The 17099-nt window shown below is 42.7% G+C and overlaps 1 protein-coding gene across 1 annotated transcript in view; it reads right to left on the reverse strand.

Moving 5' to 3' along the window:
- Window positions 1–918: 918 nt before the first annotated feature.
- Window positions 919–17099, reverse strand: part of LOC137292192 (hemicentin-1-like) — a 33060-nt gene continuing 16879 nt past the window's right edge. The window contains exons 20-38 of the mRNA XM_067823756.1: window positions 16633–16726; window positions 15477–15697; window positions 14836–15009; window positions 13975–14094; window positions 12977–13252; window positions 12094–12217; window positions 11459–11643; window positions 11129–11235; window positions 10423–10630; window positions 8903–9187; window positions 8222–8518; window positions 6680–7678; window positions 5922–5949; window positions 5439–5566; window positions 4282–4482; window positions 3939–4067; window positions 2802–2999; window positions 2208–2300; window positions 919–1542 (exon numbers count right to left, since the gene is read on the reverse strand). Of these exons, the coding sequence (XP_067679857.1) occupies window positions 1256–1542; window positions 2208–2300; window positions 2802–2999; window positions 3939–4067; window positions 4282–4482; window positions 5439–5566; window positions 5922–5949; window positions 6680–7678; window positions 8222–8518; window positions 8903–9187; window positions 10423–10630; window positions 11129–11235; window positions 11459–11643; window positions 12094–12217; window positions 12977–13252; window positions 13975–14094; window positions 14836–15009; window positions 15477–15697; window positions 16633–16726 (4154 nt within the window). The 3' untranslated portion in view covers window positions 919–1255. The remainder of the gene's footprint in view (window positions 1543–2207; window positions 2301–2801; window positions 3000–3938; window positions 4068–4281; window positions 4483–5438; window positions 5567–5921; window positions 5950–6679; window positions 7679–8221; window positions 8519–8902; window positions 9188–10422; window positions 10631–11128; window positions 11236–11458; window positions 11644–12093; window positions 12218–12976; window positions 13253–13974; window positions 14095–14835; window positions 15010–15476; window positions 15698–16632; window positions 16727–17099) is intronic.

Raw genomic sequence — 17099 nt, forward strand, 5'->3', positions numbered from 1 at the left:
GGGAAATTTAGGACGTGTTAATGAGTTGTAGATTCAGTCACACTCTTTCTTACAGACATTCATTCTAATAGTGGACAAATGGATGATCGGGACGAGGCAAAGTCAAAATTATCATTTTTAAATGGCAATCAAAAATAGTTACGCGCACAAATAAAAGTAACGCACCGATGCCAGAGAAACATTTCCTTTTTTTAATTTAGCCTTAACAACATAGTAATGTGTGATATATTTCATTGGATCAAATATTGATATAGCACTATCGCAGTGTCATTTTGGTGGGGATTGGTTTCCAGTTCACACGATAGTTGGGCCCAGATGTTTTTTCAGCCCCAGATCGTAGCAGTCCATTTAGTTGTATGTTTCTTTCATATAGTAATTATTCATGTAGTCAAGGAGTGTGAGACCTGTAATGGAACTTTTACTACTAATTATGATCAATGTAACGGATCGGTAATCACATTATACATACAACATAACCTCACTGAAAACTTCACACAGTAACGATGGCTCAGCAATTTGTAACTGAATCAAAACTGGAACTGACAAACCATTCAAAAACTAAACCATCCTTTCCAAAATGTGCGTATACTTCAACATCCTATACAATAGGTCTTCATCTCAAGGAGTTTTTAGTGTTTGGTCACTTATAAGCATATATGATCAGAGAATATGGTGTCCAACCGAGCGGCATAAATATGAAACAGAAAAATATGACTTCATAATATTCCCGCTGTTTTCAGGCATCTATCTGAGAAAGTTTGTCGCTGCAATGCAGCTTCAGCTGAAAACATCAGGACCAGATGGTGAGTGGTCTCCATTAGAATGAATCCCCTACCATGGAGTGTTGCAGTCCAGTTGGTTGTTTCTTCAGATACGTTTATTTACTGGACATTTTCATATAATATTAACAATTCTGAATTACAGAATATCGGTTTAATACGTTCGACCAATTACACATTTATATACATGACATGTTACGCTTGTAAAAATATACTTCATTTGACATGATATTTCTCTCTAAATCTATGTCCCTACTTCTATAATCACGACGATTTCTAATACTACCCATATACACACTCCTAGCACTCATCATTGGAATGTCTTTTCGTGGAAGAGATATTCCTTAATTCATCAACCTATTCTAACCATTCTTTACTAGAAATTCATGACGATTTCTAGCACAAACCCTAGATATATTTACGTATCATATATCGCTTGAGAATGTCTTTCCAAGAGAGTTATCTCCCTTGATCCGTCAGCCTGTTCTAACGGAGACTCTGGGAGACCATGGCCCCACCCCTGCCCTGGTCCTGGCAGCGATCTGGAAAACGTATTCTGTTCTGGGCTGCACATTCTGTAGGACCAAGCCTGGGTTGCCTACCCGGAAGGTCTGGTCCGAGGAGGGGCTGTCGGCCAGGAAAACCGTCACCACGTACTCAGCAAGCCGGCCGTTGAGGAGGGCGCGGCTGGGTGGATCCCATGAAAGCCTTATGGCAGTAGCGTTAGCCGAACCCTCTACATTCTGGGGGGCGCCCACAGGAACTGAAACAGCCATGTTTATATATACACACATACTATTGCATAATTTATAAGAGTGGTGCCCCCTCCCAGAACACGAATCCGCTGCTCAGTGTTTAGTCATCCCATCAGGTTTATGTTTCTTCATATTTTCTAAACCAAACGTGGATCTGCTGTTTTCCTATCAACGAAAGTTTTACTTGTCGACCTGTCATCATAGAAATGAAATGAAAGTTGGCCACTTAATATCAATAAAGTTGTAACATGCTTAAGACCTGATAACAAAATCAGGTACCTCGGTCTAACTTGATCACACCTTAAGACTCGCCTTAAGATCCCTCTCAGGTTTCACAATAGGTCTAACCTGAAAACCTCACCTTGAGATCTCACCTGAGATCTAACGTTAAGGCTACACTTAAACTATCATCTTGAGGCCTTTACCGTAATATCCAACTTCATTGTTCTCTCTTAACATCTCACCTTGTTTTCAAGGTTTCACTATGACCTCACTTTGAGGTATTACTTCGACTTCTCGCCTTAAGATCCACTTGCCTTGAGGTCCCAATCTAAGTCTTATTAAAGGTACTAGTTTTCCCCTAGAAGGGCTCACAGGCCCCTGCCAGACGTGCCTTGTGCTCATCACCCGATAATAGACGATCTAACATAAAGGTATAACCACATGATATTACCTCCTTCTGGAATGTCAAGCGCTGCTCTGATTGGCTCGCTCATTCCAGCAGGGTTAATAGCTCTGACTTCAAACTCGTAGCGCAAGCCTCGATCTGAAAGAGACCACAAAATGTTCACTCTACTTGTATAGGTGCCTTGATTGTCATATTTGCATCACATTCACAATGGCCAGGATGGTGTTTACAGTTGCGTGTAATGATGGCTCGTCCTTACAGTTCATTAAGTATGTGTTTACCATGGCACATAAGGCCTAGTTGATGGAGGAGAGAGCCATACGGAGAACCACCTGCTGATGATGGGTATATGTTTTCATTCGTCGGACTATGATTCCTGATGTGCAAGGGTCTCAACTCTTCAACGACACAAACCTCGCCACTTATACATGATATCGTAACAATTCCCCCAACACCAATCCACTGTGCCATGTTGTCATGTGCACGTTTGGACGTGTTTATTTAACGTAAAAAAAATCAAAACGATTGTCTCATGATACAGTCTGGAACACGTACCTCTGTCCCTTTGTTTGTTTGCTATTTATTGACACAGTGTCTGCACTACCTTGATGCAGCTGATTAAATATGATTCACACTCACATAAGGCCTGGGTCTCAAACACAAGCTGGTTTGCTGACAGTAGCCTCTTATACGTGTCCCCTGCGTCAGTGGACCACGCAACCTCGTAGCCGGTGATGTCGCCATTAGGCTGTTGGGGTGCCATCCACACGAGACGGACGCGGTAGGGAGAGCGGGATACTGGATTCACAGCCAGACGCTGGGGACTGGACGGAACTGCTGCCAAAAAATTAATATCAACAGACATGTCAGTCTGGAACTGTAGATAATATAGTTGTCGTTTGTATGCCTTGTATTCGTGCAAATTCGTTGGACGTATTAGCCTTAGAGTACACATCTTAGCCTGAAGATCTGAACCACGTCATGTCACGTAAAGGCATCATATAAACTTAAATTAACTTAACTTAATAATGTCAAGGTTCTTTATTCTGTGTTCGTTCGAGGGTAGTATTCGGAACAAAATAACGAATTACCGTATCTCAAAATAAGTTGAAAATAAGCCAAATGTATATGACTAATTGAATGTGTTTGACATGGTAACTGTGAAGAGCGACCTGTTTGAAATAAGTACGCGACATAGCATCTACACGAGTTAAGGAAGTTGGATACCGATTTACCATACCCAGGTTTCGTGCATAATGCATACTAGTATACTTTGCATACGAGTGATACGTGGGCATAATGCATACATGCGTATAGTGCATACGTGTTAAGGAAGTTGGATACCGATTTCCATACCAAGGTATCAGTGTATTACATATACAAGTGTCTAATGCATACCAATGTATAATGTATACGAGTGTATAATGTATACGGGCTGAGGAAGTTTGATACTGATTTTCCATACCCAGCTATCAGTGTATTATATATACAAGTCTTTAATGCATACTAATGTATAATGTATACGAGCGTACAATGTATACGAGTTTGATGCTGAGTTACCATACCCTGGTATCGGTGTATGATACAGGTGTTTAATGTATACGAGTTAAGGAAGTTGAATACTGATTTACCGTACCCAGGTATCGGTGTATAATGTATACGAGTGTATAATGTATACGAGTGTATAATGTATACGTGTGTTTAATGTATATGAGTGTATGGTGTATATGAGTGTATAATGTATACGAGTGTACAATGTATACGAGTTGACCATACCCACGTTTCTGGCATCTCCCCCTCTGGCTCCGATTCCAGGAGCTAGTCCTGTGATGACCCGCACACAGGTGCCCCCTGAGGAGATGCTGCTCGTCCTGAGAGAGCTGCACGGAGGTACCAGCTGTTCACCTGGGGGTAAACAAGATAACGTACAACTCTCCAACTCTGTGTAGTACAGGTCATTGGTTATTCCCTGATCCTTTCACTGCCCGTGGAGTTTTGAGTTTGTGGCTGAAACATTCCTAGTCTGATTATGAAAGAATCCCATACACCACCGAATGGGTTCGCTGTGACGCCTACCAACAAGTGAGGTGGCTCTGACAAGATGGGTCCCGATACCTACCAACAAGAGGGTTGGCCCTGATAAGAGCCATCTCATCCAAGCACTGCGAGTCCATGGAGTAGCAGTCCTCCCTGCAGATATCCCGAGGGGTGGGGACGTTGCCGACCGCTGTACATGGGGGAAAGGCTGTGTAGCACACAGTCTGCAAGGCCAGGTTAGCACATCTCTGGCTCAGGCGGTTGCCAATGTATGTCACGGCAGCTGTAACCAAAAATACACATAGTGCTAATGATAATACTAGTTAACTATCGCTGAATACCTCCAGGAGGATTGTCTGGAAATAGTGTCTGACGTTGAACCTGACGTTCTTGCGGTACACCCTACGGGCAGTTTAGGTGGAATATTCTACAGGCTGTAGGGAATACAATTAGAATACTGATCGGCTGACTCAGGTTATACCTTCAAGCAATTTGAACAGCCATATGTTGATAATGTTATGAGCTTGATGTTGCCTGACGCTTGAAGCAAAAATATTGTCGGGCGTTTCGAACACACAACTATATCTGTATCGGTTGAGTTTCATCCGGGATTCGAACCTGCACTCTCAAAGCCGTGCACCAATCACAAGCACACATAGTAAGCGACATAACCAACACAGTGGACGTCGGACAACTAATAGTCTACATTGCGTACTTTGTATGCCCATTTCATAAGCGTAAATTGGCACAGCTCCCAACGCCGAAGGTTAAGAATACCCAGTGACATTTACAAAGCGGTCAAATGTAAAATGTCTATACCTAATATATCTAATACACGTGCAGATCCGGGTAAGAATTGGTCCAGCCTCGATTTATTTACAGAGGGCAGCCACATAGATGGACTATTGCTGTGAGTGCGGCGTAACACAACACATAAATTTAATTTATGTACGTTCTCTCAATATATAGAAGTTGACATCGACTTTATGTGTATCACATCTAAATGCCGCTCAGCGATTATATTAGTATACACTGGGCAAAACAAGTTAAGGATATTGGTATTTGTATGACTGATATTTTATCAGTATGTCAATCACTAAGTACATCATTTTTCATAATTTCAAAATTTACAAATATCGCTAGCTATTTTTGTCCAGTATGCTAAACGACCAGTGTTTTGTGTAAAATATGTTCATTTCAGAGACCCATGCCATATCGGTTCCTAATGTCAACTCTGACCTTTCACCCTTTCTTCCTTCGTTGATTGCTCGAACCTGGATGTGACGAAGACGCTCTTATTGCGCAGAAACCGTGAGCAGATGGTACCCAAATATATTTGGCAGAAGCCCGTGGATTGTGGCTGTTCTCTGAAAAAAAGGAGGGACATAACTACTTGTGGCTTTTTTCACTCGGGTTGACTGGGCACGGCACGGTTTGTTCTCGAACAACATTTGTATGAATGATGTCATAATTGTTGGACTATTATTTAGCACAAAGCCTTTTTATGTAACTGAAACTGAAAGAATTGCAGCCAGATTTGAACATGTATGTATAACCATCAATCACTCCTTCAACAATCTGTGAAGCAAATTTCTGCTGTCCTTACTTTGATGTTGTTGAAATATTGCTAAAATGGAATTGAAAAGCAAACTTAATATAACATCAACTGTTTTTGTCAATGTTTGACTGGTTTACATGGACGTCAGTATGGGGAACATTTACCTTTCTTCTGTCCTGCCACGGACTACATCTAAAAAAGATGGTAGAACATACAATAAGAAATGACTTGGAGAGGGAACAAGTGGTTCAGATGAAGTACAATAATTAATATAAAGATGGAGCATATTGAGTCAGCTGGTACAATTACACCTTTTTCTTACCTCACACATACATGTCGCTGTCTGATTGGGTCCTCATTGAATACATCTGGCAGTTTTCACCAAGAGGTCCCTATGTTACATTGATTAAACAACGAAATGGCATAGTTACAATCTTATCTTACCTCACACATAAACTTGGCCAAATGCTCTTCTATTAATTTCAATACTTGCGGAAAAAAAAACAAAAAGATGAAAGATTCGAATCGTTTGATTCACAGAGGTTGTTTGAAGTGTACGATCCTATACCCATGCTTCAAACAGTTCAAAATTAGCATTCAGGTGTTCGGTAAGATGAATGTTTGTTTACAAACAAACATCGTGGGTACCTCAACCCATAGTCTCCATGACAAGTGAACAACTTATAATATCAAGAGGACCGTATCATTGTACAATAACCCTACATGGTATGAACCCATCAGCATGTATCTAGATTTACGGACTATCGTTCAATCAACTATATAATTCAATCAACAAGTTATGTTGACCTACGCGGAAAAACTGGCCTCAGGAAGTCGTCTTTCAACACGAGAATAGTACGCCCAAACTGAAAACATCAGAATACTATAAGCTAACTAAGTGTAAGAAAAACATTAAACTCACTCTCCGTTGTCTCCGCTGTCATAGCCTCGCTTTGAGGTCCTTCACCAGCTGGACCAAATCCAGATACCCGGATACGGTACTTCCGGTTCCTTTCCAAACCATTTATTGTCAACTGTTGACCTGATGGAAGGGCGTTGGTCTCAAATTTGAACTCGGACTTCCACTTCCCTTTATTTAACATTTCCACGTATAAATAGTAGCCGTGAATGTTGCCGGCGTTGGGCCCAATATCCTCTCTGGAAGGTCGCCACTTGACCGAAACGGAAGTGACGTTGATGGCGCTGACCTCATCTAATGATGGAGGACTGGGAAGAGACACTGATCCCGATTGTTTCTGATTGATCATGTTCTCGTCGATCCTCGGTGTCTCCACGACCAACTGATCACTCTTTAACCCTTCTCCATTCTCAGAATATGCACTGACAGTAACTCGATATCTTGACTTTGGCTTTAGAGAACTTATTATAAACAGCTGGCCCTCTGGAGGTATGTTGGTTTGGTAACGGGACTCTGGGACCCAACTTGAGCCAGTCGAGCGCTCAATGTACACGTAATATCCTTTGATCTCCCCCTCTGGCATCACCTCATCTGGGGGCCACCATGTCACCAAGATAGACGTGGCATTCATAGCTGTCACGTCTTCTAGATACGGAGCCCGTGGGAGGAAGTCAGGGATAGGCGTGGTCAGTGCCTCTCCTGTGGTGGACCCTGTCATCGGTTCACTCTTAGGTCCCTCCCCTTCGTTGTTGTACCAAGCCACCTCGACACTGTACTTCGTTCCCGGGGAGAGCTGCCCCATGACAATCTCATGGTTAGTGCCGGGTCGGACGTCCATGATATAGCGTACAGTGGAGTCCCAGGGACCGGCCTTGACCTTCTCGATGTACACGAAGTAGCCTGTAGGTTCAACATTACCGGCGAAGGGCGAAGGTCTCCATCGGATGAAGAGCGATGTTCCGTTGACGCCAGCAACTTCCACCAGAATAGGGGCCTGAGAGTCTGAAAAGGGACTTTAAATAATTCTCTAGAGTTTAGCTATAATGATTGTTCAATTGTTAAGTACGTAACTAAATTTGCAACGTATACACAAACCACTGAATTACCAGAATGGATCATGGATCTGAGAAGAAGATCTTATTCTCAACTCCTTGGGTAGCATGCAGTCTACAACGCGCCACCTTGCCCCAACACTGGCTCAATCGTACCACTAGATGTCTATTTTGTTTTGTCATGTCATCTTCACAAACATGAATACCACGAAAAACATTCTGAGAGTATAATGTGTTCGTAGTAAAACAGAACAGGTTATCATGTGCTTACATGTGTGGGATCTGTATCACTGGGTAGCATCGTCGACGTGGAAAATGGAGCATAGTTCTTACATTTATCTTATTTATCCTATATTCATATGTGCACTCTGTGGTGATGTACAACGATTCCCCTCTCAGGGTAATAATTTTCATTTCCTTTTTTCAATTCTTCTGGTCCTGATTAATTCGTTACATGTGTCGTGATGTTCTTTCAGTATTTCCTGTCACTCACCTCTGGATTTGGTGGAAATAAAGAGTGGATCGGAGCTGGGGCCGTCCCCTTGATCTGTGATACCAGACACCCTGACGCTGTACCGGGTGTCTGGTGTCAGCCCCTCCACGACTGCCTGACGGTCGCCACGTTCCACACTCACTCGCCGACTTTCACGGCGGCGCTGGTTGTCGACAGACACAACAAACCCCTGGATTATCTCCATCAGAGGAGATTCTGAAGAAGGACTTTCCCACGTGACCTTGATAGCAGTGGAGTTTAAGGGAGACAGGTCAGTTATAACTGGTGCCTCCAAAACTGCAACAGTATTCATTGTCATATGTCAATATTTGATCTAGTGTCGGATTAGCGGTTAAGACATTATTGGAAGAGGCCTAATACTCGCAAAATATTTCTAGAAGACCACTGGCTGTGGGTAACTGAAAATGCCATTCGATGCTTCATGAATGAAATCCTATTAACTCCTCCTATGTTACCAATTCCTTGTTGGAAACTGATAAACCATTCTAACAATGTCATAACCGAACTAGCACCACTTTCTTTGTCTTTGTAAAATGTAATGTCATTTGTTGAACTACGTCGTGTTTTTCTGAAACAGGTAATGACTTGCATGAAGATCAGGAGTCTAACTAGTAACGAGGCTATACTATCGAAATATCCAAGTAAAATGGCAATACTTACTGAAGCTGGGGAGTCTGACACTCAGGGGATCGGTTAGTGGTCCTACCCCGTATTTGGACCTCCGAGCAATCCTGACGATATAATCTCCCCCTGGGGTGAGACCGCTAAGGACGTAGGAGTTAGCTGCCCCTGTAATGCGGATCTGCTCCTGGTAACCCTTGCCGTCGTCGATGGCCAACTCGTATCCCTCCGTCGGCTCGACGCTCACTGGGTTCTTCCAATAGATCTTGACGCTAGACGGGCTGAGGATCTCCCCCTCAAGGTTACTCACACGGAGTTGGATCTCTGTAACAACCAAAATCGATCTCAGTAGAGGTCCAGAGTCCACACTGTTCACATAATAACGTTGAATAACGTTGACTTGGCAGTTGTGTTGACACTTGGTGTTTGTTCGTTGTGACAGCGAGTGCTTTACCCCAACGGCCTTATATCAACTTCCAGGTGTTCCATAGGCATGTGTTAGACATAACATATAACTAAGCGATCCATATTAGGTTGCGTCTGAATGACACGCGCACAAAAATCTCTGTACCTCTGTTTTATATTCAGGTTTTATCAGCGTAGTAAAAATTCACTCCTTGATCCTGGTATCACGCAGAGAAATTGTTTACACAGTAATTGTAAACCCTGAAGGGTATTTTTAAACCATTATCCTGACTGGAACTCCTACGACACAGTATGAAATGAAATAGTTCCACTGAAGATAGCGATGAAAATTTCATTAACAGAGTTCATGACATGTTTGTGGTCGCTACTGCATCAGAAAGATCTTGGGATATCTCAAAACACAACCATCCTCGTGGGCATAGGCTGGCCAATGACATGGCAAACATAGGCAAATCTGAAATCAGCTCTTGAACGTATGGTACCAGTCTCAAGATGGGGACTTTCGTCCCAGGCGATGCTTGAAAACAAATCCTTTGGACAACAGAACAAAAGGAAATGTTAAAGTCTTATTGACGGACAAATTTCAATGACAAGACTCCCCGTGAGCGATAGAAGGTCTCTTTCGTTTATCCTGTTTGATGGACGATCGATTTGACAAAAACAACTGTTGAAACTGTCTTTCGGAATACCCCCCATTTTAACCTGTTAGACAAAACATACCGACAACTACTTTCTTGATCTAGGGCTCCTTTCACGAAGCAACTTTTACAGAGGTTATCCTTAAATCCCCTTCTTTAATATTGCGCTTAAGTTACCTTAGTGACTTGCGATCATCCTAGTGCTTTGTTAAAGGAGGCTCAGGTAGTCGACTATGTTTGGTCGGACAAAGGTCTTGCCGTGATCCGTGATATAATGTTCTAATATCTTGGTTGATTGGTTAGGGAGAACTGTACACGTCTTTACTGAGATCGCGAGACATTAACAGAATGTTAGCATGATTGACTATCTTTAGATGTTATTGTGATAAGATCGGGAGAAATCAAAACATGTTTGTGAGATTAACTTTTTGGATGTCATATGAAAGAGATTGGGATACATTAACACAATGTTTGTGCGAGTAACTGCAATCCCACCATCAGCTGAAGAGTCCTTGATGAACAATTCGATGTCGCTTGAGTCAACTCTCTGACCGTCGTTGTAGGCTGCTTGTATCCTAATGGTGTATGTGGCGAACTGACTCAAGCCCCGGATAATAGCTGACGTCTGGTCGCGTGGTACAGACATGTTGTTCCAGTACTGAACAGGTGCCGAAGGGTTGATGGTGTAGAGGACACGGTATTCCTAGAACAAAGGAAAATCATTGGGCGAATTTCTTTCGCTAATAAATGTATTCCCACAACTGAAACTTATGACAACAGTTTAGCGACTATGGTAAGCTACACAACATGTTGCTAACGTCGGAGAGTTTACCTTAGGTGCGTCCAAGTAAGCTTTTGTCGTGCATGTTGTGCTTCTGCACCATCGTCACCAGCCGGTTACAGTTTACCTGTGGCATTTCCGCTTCTTCGACTACAACAGATTCCAGCTTACCCGCAGTGCTTCCAGATCTTCGATTACAACAGGCTCCAGGTGATGTGTAGTGCTTCTGGATCATCTATTATTGCAGGTTCGAGTTTACCTGCTGTGCTTCTAGGCCGTTGATTATTGCAGGTTCGAGTTTACCTGCAGTGCTTCTAGGCCGTTGATTATTGCACGTTCGAGTTTACCTGCAGTGCTTCTGGACCGTTGATTATGTCAGCAGTGCTTCCAGGTCCTCGACTATGGCTGGTTCCAACTTACCTGCAGTGCTTCCAGATCGTCGACTACAGCAGGTTCAGTCCAGCTAACCAGACCGCCATCACGTGTCACCAGTCTCGCTTTAACGTTCTGAGGAGCAGCACGTGAAACTAGAAACAGGAAATTGAACGGTCCCCAATTCTTCAGTAGTAATTTAGCATAATAATGCACAATAACATGACACCAAATAACACGGGTCTTGAAAACTCCTTCCTTTGTGAATGACATGTTTCAACCACAAATGGTGCCCATGTAGAAGGTTTCCATGTTGTCAGGTCATGACAAATGTTAAAATAATTCAGTCTCGACTTAGAACTTTTCACTTATCCTTACCCTTCTTCCGAGTGTAGAACTTCTCACTTGGTTCCCCTTCAGGCCCTGCTCCTTGAGAGTTTTTAGCGGTCAGTCTGACCTGGAAGCAGGTTCCGGGCTTGAGGCCGCTGACCACAACCTCCTGAACACCGCCACTGACGATGACGTCACGAGCTGTAGTCTCGTGCCAGCCCCTATTGCACTTTCTGAGAAAAGGTAAGATATAAAAGTGAGCAGCTCACGGGTATACACATCCTATCAGTCTGCAGCGGTATTGATGTGTTGTATTTCTAGCTATTCCTATGAATGTCAGCGAGAAACCGTTGTATATATCCTCGATTGCCAACGAGTAGTCAAAGAATATTTACGTTTGCTTCGGGACATCAGTATCCAGAGTAGTAATAACCAGCGGATATATTTGTACAGAAGTTCAAGCATGGCTGTAGGATATATGCACTCAGGTATGAGTGTGAAGCAATAGGTCATTCAGTTCATCAATATGTAGCTGTAGTTGGTATACCATTAGTACATTATGTAGTTAAAGAAGATATATAATTGTTTGTGTGGCATCATTACGTATATAGTATGCATCCTTGGTGTATAAGTATGTCGCCCGTGGGTATGTATATTCAGATACCCCGTTTATACGACAATACCTGACTTGGACAATGTACACGGTGATGGGCGGAATGCCCTCTTTGTTGGCGTCCACCCAGCTCACCGTCGCCTGATCTTGACCGATGTTGGTGACGTTAGGCTGTCCCGGTGCCACAGGTACCGCTAGGAAATTGAAAACCAAGAATACATTTCTTTGTAGTTACCACAAAATATTTCCAATCACATCTACATAAGGGTTCTGAGCAGTCGGGTTAAATGGGAGTCTTGACAATGCAACACTTGTTTAATTCTGTCTGATGGCCTAATCTCACAAAGCCTTACAATATCCTGCAACATCCCACCGTATCTCACAACATATCACATCTCAAAATACTTCACAATGTCTCACAATAACATGGTACACGTGTGTGTGTAGCATATTATTGAGATATATAATTATTGTAATATCTGTAGTACATAGCCTTGACGCTATACAGGTGTTTCACATCGAAAATGATATCATACAATCTCACATCTCACTCTATCCTATCATCGCTTTAATTCCCCTACATCTCCCAATATATGACTATGCCTCACACTATCACAATATATAGACATTATTATAAGATCAAGAGTGTCATAAGACTTGTACGAAACGAATACATAACTGCGTGGGTATCTTTCAAATGACAAACTTGCTAGAGTCTAATTTCTTTATTATCCATTTGATTCATGTACATCTGTGCAGTACAACACGGTAAGTGTGAGGATCGTGTTAACTGATGTCACTTTCCGTTTTTCATTAAGCATAAGTGATTTTTCATGCCAATTTATCTCAGAATGTTCCGTCACAGTTCTCTATATCTCACACCATTTTACATACATCAGCAATATCACACTGACTCCACACAAAAAGCAAGGTCTTCATCTGCAGCAGCTCACCTTCAGGGTACTCTACGATCACCCGGGCTGTATATTCGATATTGCCTAGCAGATTCTCGGCTGTACACACTATATTCTGGGACTCCTGAACGTTTTTCAATCGTATGACGTCACGCCCGTTAGCTGGACCCGCCCCGTTGATAGGACGTCCATTTTTAATCCATCGTACCAGAGGTACAGGCGAACCAACCGCCGTACACACCATAGTGACGTCATCACCAAATCGGACGCGTTTCTGTTCCGTGGACTTCGTAAACTGTGGTGGATACCGTCGTCCTGTGAACGTGTAAAGCAAGCCATAACTCATCCGAAAAGAAATCATCCATGTGTTACCTAGGTGCGCTCCATGTAACAGTGTAAACAAGCTGGTAGGTTGTGCGAAAAGGATGCATAGAAAGTATTGATCGGTTACCATGGTTTTAGTAAATTTAAGTAGATTTCAAATGCCTAACGGCGAGAGTTAACAGAAGAAGCCAACGTGACCCTAGCAGCAGACGCACGACGTCTCAGTTTCGACTAACTGAATCGCCTGTTCTTGAATCTGGAATAGTGTTATAGTGCTGATAGACCAATAACTGTACAAGATTCGAACAAACCCATGGCGCGGTTAAAGGACATTACTTGAGGACTTTTGTCAAGCATAAGTGCAGGTTGCTGCGCGTTAAACATAACGATTAACCGTGGCTGCAGATGTTTGAAACGTTGGTAAAATGCACCGCCGCTGCAAGATTCAGTGGCGACAGTCGGACCTGAGCGATTAAACTAGAGTTACCGTCCCTGATTGTTGTTGACACTTTTGAGAGATTAATTGATAGGACATTTCCTTAAGCTGGTTTTATCTGTACCCAAGAGACATGTGCCTAATTCAAAGGCGAGTACATTATGGCGAGTATCTTATCCAACGTCCAAACCCAGATGGAATACATGTCCGAAAAAAAAAAATTTTACCATTTTCAATAAATATACCACATACACAAGATGGAGCTAGGAGATCCTACCCTTGACGTAGAGTCTGGCGTCTTGGGAATACGTGATGCCCACCCGGTTCTCCACGGAGCACTGATACACCCCCTCGTCCGACATCTCTGCTCCGGACACTTTCAGCGTGCTCATCTGATCTGGAGACATGTAGTACATTAAATATCAACGGCCACCAGGGGCGTAGCTACCATTATTTAAAAAAAGCCATTCTTCCATATGATTTTAACTAAAACATTTTTTCCTTCTAATTCTTGTCCAAAATACCCCAAATACTATCTAAATACAGAGCTTTGGAATCTATCGGGCTTACACAAATGAATTACGCGCCTGGGCAGCATGGTGATAACTAGCTATAGAGGAAAGGTTCTTCTGACATGCATGCATACCGGTGATTGTTTAAGCCCTTGCGATGTTAACGGTAGAGTACCCAGCGCATCGTTCTGATTCACGAAAGTTACGATTCACGAAATCTTGATAAGGTAGTACTGTGTTTACCTATATGCCGAGCCGAAGTTCAAACTGTACTATTGTTGTCCAAATGACTCTTCTTTGGATGCTCCTCCAAAAGTATGCGCAAATATGTTCGACAAGACCTATATGAGCCAATAGCATTATCCGAACGCATCACTGATAATACCATCGACGAAAATATTATTTTCCTTAACGATTTCAGTGATAAGTAGTCCTTATCATAAATATCATAGCATAATTGTAGAAGCTGTTAACGAGAATCTATAAGATGGCCAGACAGAAGACAGCGTTGCTGGTTTATGTCCTGCTGACAAAACATTTACGTCTATGTTCCTACAGCAGATACCTTGACCCCTATCTCCGGCTACAGGATGACTGATGACCCATAATATAACACCAAAACACACCTCCTGGTAATACCGAGTACCGCCCGCCTGTGGAGACGGGGAATTTGTCCTTGTACCATTGGATGGAGGCGTTTTTCGTGCCTAAAGCCTCGCAGTTGAACGCAGTTGTCTGTCCACGTTCCACCGCCCGCAGTTGCGGGTGTTCTGTGATGGCGGGCAAGTCGAACGGCACAGCTGTTGCATGGTGAAAAAGCGAGATAAAGTTATATACAGCTTTCTAAAGTATTCCCCTCTCATATAAACCTTTAAGGCACTTATGTCTAGAAAATTAAAGACTAACCGAATAAAAACGAATTATTCCTGCTAAACTTAAAGCTTGTTGATAGAGCGCTTGTCTGGAAAGCGGATAGACGATGGTTCGATAACTTGACCAAGCGAAAAGGCTTTAATGCATTGCTATGGTGTTACCTTGCTTGGCCAAAATGATAAAGACAGGACTGGACTCGTATGTACTCGACAGAACTTTGTGCCGAAGGTTGCCTTTATGTTCAAACTGCAGTATGTTGTCTTATTGGGTTTTGACAATAGGCCAGGAACAGTACCGACTCCACCAGAATCGGGACTACCAGGAAGGATATTTTGTTAAACCTGCGTTTAACCTTTTAACAATAGTATAATTAGTTTTGTCGATTCCAACTCACTGGTATGATCGTAGACGGTGAGCCTGGCGAAATGGGACTGCGTTGGCCCGTCAATGTCATCCGCTATACAGGCAAATTGTCCGTCATCCTCGCCTAGTATCACGGGATCGATCTCCAGGACTGACTCATCCTTGTCTCCCGTCACGATGAAGCGGCCCCGACTGTACAACCTCCGGCCTTTCGTCTCCCAGTGTACAGACAATGCAACGGAGCCCGTGGCGCTGTGGGATATCAAAATGGTCACTTTCATCACAAATGGAATCTATAATGTACTTTCATAGGCAATTAAATCACACTGCGTCTGGCTCGAAAGAGTCATTGCCTCATGCGAAAGCATATTCTCCAAGGCCTTCGTTAAACGAAACATTTAGACCTGAAGTTATGAATGCAAGATCGCACTATATGGGGCAGTTCAGGATGAACTAAAATTAATGGTCTTTTGTTCTGGGCACAAAGGTGTTATTAGCGTGTTTCTTTGTGTATTTGTTTATTGTTCATTCGACCCATAGGACCTTGGAGTGTTAACATCGAATCCGGGTTAGACAGCCCAGCGATTGACATCACGACCACTGGTCTTCGCAAGCGGGTCACAATGACCCAACAAAACAGACAATCCGGTCCCGCTAGTGGTCTCCTGCGCAAGTTGTCTTATGTGTTAAGTGAAGACCAGTTCTCCTCGGGACACTCCCGCTGACAAAATCCTGTTCTATTTTAAAAGGCGCATATTTTGTATTTTACTTTGGTTCATGATGAATTAAGGAACGCTCGTTGCAAACGATGTAAAGAGATAAGAAGTTCGAATTACGAATGAGACAAGCATACTGCTCAATAATGGCCATTTGGGACTTCAAATATATATGAAACAACTGCGTTGACTTCAAATTCGATTTTGGCAGTCTGGTGTTCAACTGTACCTATGAGTGAGTGAATTAGTTTAGTTTTACGCTACACTCAGCAATATTCGTGCTATGTGGCGGCAGTCTGTAAATAATCGAGTCTGGACTAGACAATCCAATGATCAACAGCATTAGCATCGATCTATGGCAAGCAATGAGTTGCCGAGGGCCTATTCTACCCCGGACCTTTACAGGTTCTGTACCTATGAGTAGCCAATACTCTAGTGTATTACTGTCCTGCTCTAACACAGCGTACTTACCCGCAGTAGAATCTAGCAACGGCACCATCTTCAACACTCTTGTCCTTCGGTGGTACCGTTATTCTCGTCCCGGACCGGCCTTTCGTTTTAGGCACTGTATAAGAGCAGTCATCTTTACAAGTCTTTCTATTACAATTTAAATCTTAAATATGGTGAATATTTTCAATGTTTGTTGTGAATTATTTATCGTTGGAAAAATCTAAATTCCAATATATCTGTCGACTGAAAGCATGTTAGTGCAGGCTCTACCAGAGGTATAAGTTCCGTATTCCGTGACTATTAAGATAAACAGAACCCTACCCGACACAAAACAGTGACGTCACGAGTGGTACGGCAGTATAAAGATGTCTGAATTACACGAAATGTTGCCGAGGTGTGATGTGAAACGCAAATTTGAATCTTCTTATCAAGCTAAGTGCATAAGGTATTTGATGACTTCTTCAAATGAGTATAGTTACGTGCCACAT

The sequence above is a fragment of the Haliotis asinina genome, chromosome 7 (assembly GCF_037392515.1).
Source record: "Haliotis asinina isolate JCU_RB_2024 chromosome 7, JCU_Hal_asi_v2, whole genome shotgun sequence".
Taxonomy (NCBI): Eukaryota; Metazoa; Mollusca; class Gastropoda; order Lepetellida; family Haliotidae; genus Haliotis; species Haliotis asinina.